General features: G+C 33.9%; 2 protein-coding genes across 2 annotated transcripts; one reads left to right on the top strand and one right to left on the bottom strand.

Annotated features, from left to right (window-relative positions):
* Nucleotides 1–478: 478 nt before the first annotated feature.
* On the bottom strand, nt 479–2295 carry LOC129570581 (BTB/POZ domain-containing protein 6-A-like). Its single transcript, XM_055450249.1, has 2 exons — nt 2104–2295; nt 479–1998 (listed from the first exon to the last, which is right to left on the bottom strand). The coding sequence occupies exon 2, from the start codon at nt 1980–1982 to the stop codon at nt 678–680; it is 1305 nt and encodes a 434-aa protein (XP_055306224.1). The 5' UTR covers nt 1983–1998; nt 2104–2295; the 3' UTR covers nt 479–677.
* Nucleotides 2296–4874: 2579 nt separating this feature from the next.
* On the top strand, nt 4875–6771 carry LOC129570569 (serine protease inhibitor 88Ea-like). Its single transcript, XM_055450234.1, has 6 exons — nt 4875–4957; nt 5065–5162; nt 5285–5604; nt 5749–6044; nt 6104–6336; nt 6435–6771. Exons 2-6 carry the CDS (start codon nt 5070–5072, stop codon nt 6708–6710), a joined length of 1218 nt encoding a protein of 405 aa, XP_055306209.1. The 5' UTR covers nt 4875–4957; nt 5065–5069; the 3' UTR covers nt 6711–6771.
* Nucleotides 6772–9784: the final 3013 nt, after the last annotated feature.

The raw sequence follows: 9784 nt of genomic DNA, 5'->3' as shown, positions 1-9784 counted from the left end.
ACCAACACAAGCAAAGAATTTCTTATCATCTTTTATTCCAATAACAATTTTCTTTTAAAAAATAGTCTTTCGAATTGATATTTGAAACTATTGTCTTATGACTCATTCGATGATTATCACGCGCCATGCCGTGCTAAAATCTCTGTGACTCTCGTGTGACCTGAAAAGGGAAAAATAAAACATTTTCATGAATAGATTTAAAATTTTTTAATGCGTTTGTTTTGGTGGTTCAGTGAACCAGGTTCACCAAATGAATCAGAGTGTTTTGGATGTCTGATAACAGTGATTTTTACACGCACATCAATCATCATCAATCGGTCTGACATGATTTTTCAACCGTTAACAGATACTTACGTCTGGCTGTAAATAAGAATGACTAATAAACCCAAGAAATTATCAAGTTTCAAGTCTTAAATTCGAAAAATAGAAGAAAATGATTCCAGTTTTTGTGGCCTTTTACAATGAAAACACAAAAAAGTAGGAAAAAAGTTAAGAATGTGGTTTCTATTTATTCATTACAACTTACGTACAAATGATTGTTTTTACGATCTAACCTGAGTTATAGATGTAATCTGAATTAATACTTGGGAAAATTATGATCTTTAAATTATTGACTTTTAGTCGATTTTTTCTTAGATTGGTTTTGAGTTCAGTAAAAATGTACATATATACCCTAATCAAAATATAATTTTTGGGATGGACCATTTTTGCTCTTTTTCAAAAACAAGACACGATATAAAATCGCCTTCAAACGTGACTTTTACATCATTTTCCAATAGAACCTCATCTTTGAGTTGCTTTTTTATATAAAAATCATCTTCATCTTCGATTTTTACTTCAATTTTATATTTTTCGTTAGCTTCGATATAAATCGCTTTACGTAAAATACACTTTAAAATGGCACTTCGTCCAAGAATCCATGCATCACCCTTAAATATTAATTTTTTATCTTGAGAATGTATTTGATATGCATAATGAGAAGCCAAACGAGAAACATCCTTTAAATTCACATGAAACTCTTTCAGAAGAACTGGTTTGTTTGAAATAAACGATGTGGTCATGTTGGAAAATTTTGTAACTTCACCATTTGAATCATCATCATTCAATTGTCGATCACATATTGGTAAATACATTCTATTGAAAGGATTTGCTTTTCTATACGGAATTTGTTTTTCAATAAGTGATTCAAGTTCTTCAATGGAAAAAAATCCACGGTATGTGGCAACAAATAAATGGAATTCTTCCGAATCCAATCTATCAAAAGGAATTTGGTCATATAAATCACCTAGTTGTGTTCGTAGATTTTGTGAATTTACATCTAAATTATTTCGCAAACATTCGGCTTTGGCCCATTCCATGTATGCAACCACAATATATATTCCAGGACCGAAGATTTCCTTGCACATTTTGGATAGTATTTTAGTGAACAGATTTTTATCACAGTCCAAAATACTTTGGGTTTTCAATACCTCATCGTAATGATTTTCAATGATGTCTTCACAATATTCGGTTAAATGCTCGAGTTCAAGGTGTAAGGCAACAGCATAGCCCCAACAAATGTCATCATATGATAATGATTTCTCCATTGAAGCTTCACATGCTGCTAAACCATCGGTGACTTCGTATTTTTTGCAAAGGTTCATCACTTCAACGATGTGTTTGGACGTCAATTGGACTTGATCCATGTAAAAATGTTGCAAAAACACTTTGAAGGCTGCCGCGGATGCATCGACAATCGGAATATCGTCCTTCTCTGGCAGTGAACCGTAGAACATCGTATCGAACACTGGGCTTCTGATTGACAGAATGTTTTTGTGCGCTGGTACTTTCTCCGGATGATCGCTGTCCAAGTCGAATACAAAGTGAACGTCCGCTGTCCGTGAATCCAAATACAATTTTTGACATGTTTGTTGCACTTGATCGTTTTTGTGCACAAAACTGGTGTCGCTTAGCTCAAATTTGGATTCCTTCAGAAGTGACATTTTGAGTGTGTTGAATCTACAACAAGAAAATGTAAAGTTTGGAGTGAAAAAAATGTCATAAAATTCAATGCGATTCAATTGAACGATGATAGCATAAAACATTAAAAATAATCTCATTTACATCAAAATCAATCGACAAATCCGGCCGTGAAATCATCAGCAAATCTGGTTCGTTTGGCAAGAACAATATTGTAAAAATTAACACAAATATATCCAATAGCGAACAATCCAATTTTTTTTATGAACACTTTGAATCAAACAACGAAAATTGCAAACCAGCATGACGTTTGGCACACTGTTTTTAATTTGCACTGTCAACAGAATGCGTTTTTACGATTGGAGTTCGTGGTGAGTCCAAAGTGATGACAGTTCGGGCATTCATATACACTTGACTGAATGTTACTTTATTCACCACTCATTTGAAATCTCATTCAAACCACGGTCAATTCCGTGATCATTTTATTTCGAAAAAAAGTCGGTAAAAAACGACCAATAAATTGAAAAAAAATATTTTTTTAATTTTTTTCACACTTTTCAAGTGATTCTCTTTATGGTTAGAGACATTACGCATTTCATACAATTTGGAACAATTTATTTTCTTCGATAGCATAGCTTTAGGCTACTTTCCATTCATCTCGACTTGAATTGCAACCGTGTGCAAAGAGAAAAAGAACAATTTTTATATTTCTGTTCATTTGTGGAAAAAAGGTAAATGATTGTGTAAAAGATCAGCATGTCTATGGGTGATATTGAACCAATGGTTTATGTTTCACCGACTTTATATTGGAAAATGTGGAGTATGTTTTCAAGCAGTGAACAAATCTTGAAATAGATTATGCATTTGAACATATACACAGTATTTTTTTTTTGACAAAGTTTGACAAGACCAACAATTTTTACTAAGATCATAAAAATATAGAAAAGAAAAACGAAAATTTCCACAGATCAAAAAAGAAAATCAACTTCATTACATTTTGCTGTGTGTTCACTGTTCATGCATATATGTGAAATTTCGAACATTCACTTTTCCATTGCAAAAAAGGATGTGAAAGATGCGTTGTGCCCCATTTTTGTTGAGGTGAGAACCAATCAAAATGATTTGATATCTGTTTTTTGCAATTTTTTTTGTTTGCCTTATTTGCAAACGATTGATCTTTCATATTTGTTTTCTTCTCCTTGCGTGTCTTCACATTCTTCGTTCTATTGTTTTGTGTTTTCTTTTGTTTAATTTATAAACTATGTGCTTTGACAGGATTCTTCGACAAATGAAGCATATTTTCGGCAAAACATTGGCGGAACAAATCAACAGAATACCCAGCAAATTGATGAGAAAATCAAACGATGATATCATTGGGCACACTGATGAAATATTCATCGAAAAAGAGCCGACGATCTGTTTCCAATTTACATCGTTTGAATCAGTTTCAAATAGTCTGCCGGCGGAAATAAATGCTGAATATCACATTGGCAAAGAGCTGGGCAACGGAGCATATGATGTTGCGAATTTCATTCAAAATCGACGAACGTGCGCTAAAATTCTCACACAATACCAATCAAAATGTCATCAACACAACGATGAAAGAGGTGGACATTTTGAAGCGGCTGAAACCAGATATTCCGTATGGCTGCATATTGAGCTGAGCTATTTACAAATAGCTGGCTATTTGGTACATTTTGGTTTTGTGACTATCAAACCATGTAAATTCATGTGAGATGATAAATTTATGACAAAAATTCATGAAAAGGATGGAAAAAGGTGTCCCAAATTTATCATCTCACATGAATTTGCATGGCTCGATAGTCACAAAATCAAAATGTACCAAACAGCCAGCTATTTGTAAATAATAAGTTTTGTCTCATTTTGCCCCGAATATATCCATGTATTTTAAATGTCAACTCAAAACTACTCATAACACTCAGCCGAATAGATGTAGATGTGACAGTTGTCTGTATAATTTGTGCTCATTACACTGAACTAAATGGCACCGAGTAACACCGAATAGGTCCGAGTGTTTGTTAATTTTGAGTTTGTGCCTAAATCTTAGAGTTTCACCCATTTAGCTACTAATGTACTCGTACATCATATACCAAGCTTCTCCACTTGTTTTTTTTTTCTGTAAAAAAAGGAATACATGATTTGAATTGAATCAAATCGATGTCGATTATATTCTGTTTAAAGTAATTTAAAATGCGACTGAAGTTATTTAGTAGCTATTTAAAATTTGAATCGCTGATTATTGGATTGGATCTATTTTGCCGATACCGCTTCAACAATGTTCTAATCATCCCAAATTATAATTCCGTGGAAATAATTCAAACATTTAAATCGTAAACATTTCAATAGAAATCATATGTCAACATGATAGCTGCGCCTAGAATTTCGACAATACACCAATTTGACTGTTTATACACATTGTTGATGCCGTTTATGACCTGTGGGCATTCGTTGATAACAAAATGAACTCGAAATAAATGGAAAAAATTGAGATATTCACTTTTCGGGTGTCAAGCCACTGGTTTCATGACTGTTTGATTCTTATCGACAGTGTTGATTCGATGCCAATACTGTTGAGGGCAAATCACTCAAGTATACTTGCGAATGCTAATGAAAATATGTACCATTCAATGACTCTTTCACACAAATGTGATCAAATTGCATTTCTTTCTCATAAATCATAAAAGAGAAGTACAAATTTTTTCTTCACAACTTTTGTGTCGGAAAAATTTCGAATCGAAAACTGATTATGGCCAATAAAAGTGTTAACTCAGGTGTTAATTCAATTATGAACAATGAACATTAGGTTTCTATTCCAAAAAAAGCCTTTTTATCGCATTCTAATCAACAATTGCATTCAAGTACTTTGTTTGGAGTGTATTTGAAGAGTATTTATACGGCAGCCGAATGGAATGCCACAACAGTCTTGCATAATTCGTGACACATTCAAAATTGACTGAGTTTAACCGTGAAATTGTCGGTATGGTTGAAAATATTAGTCAATCGAAAAGTGTTTTGAAGCTTTCAACGATTTAAAATAAATCAAATTTTTAATGAATTCTCAAATTTCTTCTAATTTTTATTCAGTCAAAATGTTGCGAGTTTCGATCTTAATGGCTATTGCAGTCGTTCCCTTTGTCGTTTCGTATCACCTGAACCAAAATGCTGAACACGGAAAGGAAAACGTGAGTTTTTTTTTTTAAATTGAATTCAATTGCTTCTTAATTCAAGTCGTATGAGATACCAACCTCTGTATACGACTTGTATAGAGTTCAATCCAATCTATTCCAATCAAACTGTCCTGTAGGTGTCATTCCGGCTTTACAATGGACAAAAAGAATTCGCCGTGTCTCTACTGAAAACAATGAAACGGATTTCACCTGAATCAAATCACATCTTTTCGCCGCACAGCACATATCGTGCTCTTTTGCTGGCGTACTTCGGAGCGGAAGGTGATACCAAAGTGTCTTTAGAACGTGCATTGCATTTGAATTGGGCCGCAGACAAATCTGACGTTAACAATGCCTACAAGGCTGAGTTGAAAGCCAGAGCTGAACGTGCTTTTGGACCCAACATGAAATTCAATTCAGCTGACAAGATTTTTGTGACATATCAAGCCGAATTAAAGTAAGTTTTAGAGTTTTTTTTCTAAATTAATTTAATTGACTCAAGTTTGGTCGTAAAATTCAAGCTCATTCAGTGCTCTTGATTTTTTCACTCTGGACGCCATTTATTCACACTTTTTTCCTTCACATTCTTATCCTTCCGCAGACCTCAAATAACTGGCTCATTGGTAAAATCCATCGAAAAAATGGACTTCAGCGATGTGGGCAGCCGACGAGAGGAGATCAATTCGTTTGTGAAAAAAGTGACGGAAAATCAAATCGTAGAAATTCTTTCGCCTGGCTCACTAACGTTAAGTACAAATTTGGTATTAGTCAACGCTGCCTTTTTCCATGGACTTTGGGCCACTGAATTCCATCACGAGCACACTAGAATGAAAACTTTCTATAGCACAAAACCCGCTGAAGTCGAAATGATGCATGTAACGAGCAATTTCAGTTATGGTAAGTTAAATCAAGCAAATCAACCCAATTCAAAGCACTAAATTTCATTGTGTACCCAGGTGTACTCCACAATGTGAACGCAGCTTACTTGGAAATGCCATACGACGGAGAAGATTCAGCCATTTCCATGTTTATTTATTTGCCATTGGAAAATACACCAAACGCTGTCGACGATTTGGTGAACAAGTTCACCGTTGAAACTATGTATGAAGCATTGAGCCGAAAACAGGTTGAATCAGTTGAAGTCGAATTTCCAAAAATCTCATTGGATAGCACTTACCCATTAGGAGGTGTAAGTTGGCTAACCTTAGATTAAATGTTCAATATTCAAATCTCACTGAAAAAACAGCATAAACAAGAATTTAATTCAATTGCTTCTCCTCCAAACAGATTCTACAAGAGATGGGCATCAACGAATTGTTCGGTGTGGCTTCAAATTTAACCGGATTTGCAGACAACATACGATTACACTTCGATGATGCTGTTCACAAGGCCAAAATTGAAATCAACGAACACGGCACGTCAGCAGCAGCTGCCACAGCGACCACTAATCGACATGGTTACATCCTATTCTATTGCAATCATCCATTCATGTTCATGATTAACGATCGCATTTCCAATGAAGTTTTATTTACTGGCATTTACCGTGGACCTAATCACAATTAAATTGGCTAAATATATTTCGAAGATGATTGAAATCGATCGACTTCCACCCATTTTTTTGTGTTTTTTTCTTCTTCTGATTCCAAAAACTTCAAAGCCACGGTCCAAAAAGTAACTTTTGTTAAACAAACTAGAGTAATAAGGTAAGGCAGTATAAAAAAAATCTATCGATTTTCAATGAAAACGAAAAAGAGTTAAAAATCGAGAAGTTAAAGAACTGAGAATTATATGAATGACCAAATTCAATGTTCTTAAAGAACTTTCCTTCTGAAAAGTAGTGAAAATGTCTTAAGTTGAGATTCTAAACACTTCGCTCTAATTAGAAATTCTAGGAAAACACTCCGTCATATCATCAAAGCAGGAACAATTCCATTATTCCAGGAACTGTGATTAATCTTTGAAGTGTCAAGTCTAAATGAAATATAGTAAAAATGTCATTCGTGATAAAAAAAAATAGTTGATACTTTAACTTTCTATTTCAATGTCTCAAAAATGTTTGCGTTCTTCATAGCAACTCATCGATGAGTTGTGAAAAAAACTGTCGCTTGCTACGTTCTGTGTACGTTTCATAAGCACGTGGCGTCGCGCACATCTCTCCTTGTATATTTCAAAATAAATCAGATATGAGGTGAGCACGTTCAGTTCACACCGTTTGAATGTACGATGTACGTACGCACATGTGTCACAGCAACCCTGTGTGTGAACCAGTAGAACAACAGTAAAATCAGTGTGTGCGTCTTATATTGGAAATAGCGAAGTATAGATAGAGAGAGCGCATACATAGCGTTCACGTCGATGTATATTCAAATGGCTTAAAATAACGTGCGTGCTCATCTCATGTCTGCTTTGATGCTGTGTGAATGCCGACGTGAACGCTGTGAAATATACAACGAGAGACGAGCGCGACGCCTTGTGTGTAAGAACGTACACAAAACGTAGCAAGCGACCGTATTTTTTCACTAAAGTTATTGAAGCTTTTGACTTGAAAATGTTTCGAAATAGCTAAAACGATTGTAAATAATCAAAAAATTAATCATAGAGTTCAAATAAATGACTCGAAAAGTTCTCTCCGTTCTTGGAATTCAAATTAAAATTTTCCATTTGATTTGATTAGAACAGAAACGATCAATCGAGAAAAAAAACCAACTCAAATGAAATAAAATAAGCTCTTTTTCAAAGTCGTCTCGTATTTGTTTATCATTTTCAAAAGTGTTTTTAGGCTAAATCACTTCATACTAAGGACTTTCGAGCGATTTCATCTAAACAGCGCAATAAAAATATTATTTTTCGTTTAATTTTAGCAAATTTCTCCGTTTTACCATTGTTTGGTCGGATCGAATTTCAACGACCTTCATATTAGAATGCCATTGGCCCAAGAAGTTGATTAAGAATCAATTCGGAATACAATGAAAATATTCGTCAAAGCGTTACAGATAAAGTGAATACGTTGAAATGATAGAAACAAATCAATTGGCAAAAAAAATCAATTCACATTGTTCAGTTGTTGTTTTGCGTCGGAATAATTGATTTTATCATCAACAGTGATTGCGACTCGGCTGCTCTCAAGTACTTTCTTCGTTGTGTGTCCATTTTATGGGAGCTTCATGAAGCTATTTATATCGTGGCGAAATCAGTGCCAAATCAGTCTTATTAACCAAGAGTAAGGTGTCATAGGCAAATTGTTCGCTTATCAAAAGGTAGAGAATTATAAACCAATAAATTAGCAAACCAGTGAATTCTTGACGATATAACAAAAGACTATCTGTTCGAAATTTTGCTAAAAACTAATAAAATTGTTAATTATTATAACATTGATTGAGTATTACAAACTTTGTGAGCAGAAAACTAATAATATTGACTAGAAAATTGAACGAATGAAACATTGGTACCCAATGAAACTTTTGTTTAAATCAAAATTTGCGATTTGTTTTTGAAGTGATTCGAGATTGTATTTATTGTATGCTGAATTGCCTAAACCCTATACTGCACCAAATTTTTTTCCCAGAGCTGGGTGTACTGTTTGGTGGTTGATTTTGAGCCATAGATAGCAAAAAAATATTCAAAATGATGGATTTCTTATGATTGAATGAACCCACATTAACTAAACAACCATACTACGTAGACAAATAGTGCTAAAGACAAGAATACCGAGAACACATTGACCAAAAAAATTTGCCTTTGGAGCAATGTGATCCGACGTAAGGTTTATGTTATACAGGCGTTCAAATATTGCTCGTTTAAGGGCGGTTGTATGCTCTAGAGGGTTAAATTTAAGTATAGCACTGACATAATTTCTTATATTTACATATTAACTGCTAAATAAACTGATATTTTCATCAGAACGTAGACATGCCATTTAGATTTCGCATGAAAATAAGGAAATTTTCCTATCCTATATATAATAATATATACAATATGACCTACAGAAAAACATAAGCTACGATTTTGCTTCGCATTGCATTTCATTTTGTGTTAAAATATCGAATTTAGTTCAAATTTCCAAGTGAATCCAAAATATTGACAAAAGTTTCATTACAAAAATTGGATTTTTAACAAAAATTGGATAATTATAAGATTGAAAATGGTCAATTTTACACGAATGAAATCGATGTTTAACTTACGTTTCAAGTGAAACGTAATGGAAAACATTCGACTATAAGTCAATTGATTCATTGTAAATCAATTTGTTTTCTCAATCCCATCAATCATTTTCCATGACTTATACACACCTCAATTATACATTTTTCTAAAGCCGATCCATTAACAAAGCGCGTGATAATATACGATTTCAGTTGATGAATGGCGTGATTTTGAATTGATTTCGGCCACTTCAACTGAAACGAGATAACAGCCTAATCAGTTTATCTGCAAATAAAGCCCATTTGAAACCATTGTTTGATTTTTGAGGAGCTTTCGAATGGCATTTGAAGTGCTGCACTTCAATAAATGAAAGACAGTCTTGAAGGTCAGAAAGCTTTTTCTTATCACTCTTTTTTCTCTAAAATACTTGCTGCGAATTACGAAAAATACAATTGAATGTCCGAGAATGAAAACGCAACTTCTATTCACAACACATA

The sequence above is a fragment of the Sitodiplosis mosellana genome, unplaced genomic scaffold (assembly GCF_009176505.1).
Source record: "Sitodiplosis mosellana isolate CC-2019 unplaced genomic scaffold, AAFC_SMos_1.0 Smas_scaffold_61, whole genome shotgun sequence".
Lineage (NCBI taxonomy): Eukaryota > Metazoa > Arthropoda > Insecta > Diptera > Cecidomyiidae > Sitodiplosis > Sitodiplosis mosellana.
The sequence above is the reverse complement of the archived record's forward strand: the minus strand, read 5'-3'. Positions and strand labels throughout refer to the sequence as shown.

Bases quoted from the DNA above. Each gene is read 5' to 3' on its own strand.
- LOC129570581 (XM_055450249.1), bottom strand. From the start codon at position 1,982: ATGTCACTTCTGAAGGAATCCAAATTTGAGCTAAGCGACACCAGTTTT.
- LOC129570569 (XM_055450234.1), top strand. From the start codon at position 5,070: ATGTTGCGAGTTTCGATCTTAATGGCTATTGCAGTCGTTCCCTTTGTC. The intron at 5,605-5,748 runs GTAAGTTTTAGA...ATCCTTCCGCAG, and splicing joins ACATATCAAGCCGAATTAAA to ACCTCAAATAACTGGCTCAT. The intron at 6,337-6,434 runs GTAAGTTGGCTA...TCCTCCAAACAG, and splicing joins GCACTTACCCATTAGGAGGT to ATTCTACAAGAGATGGGCAT.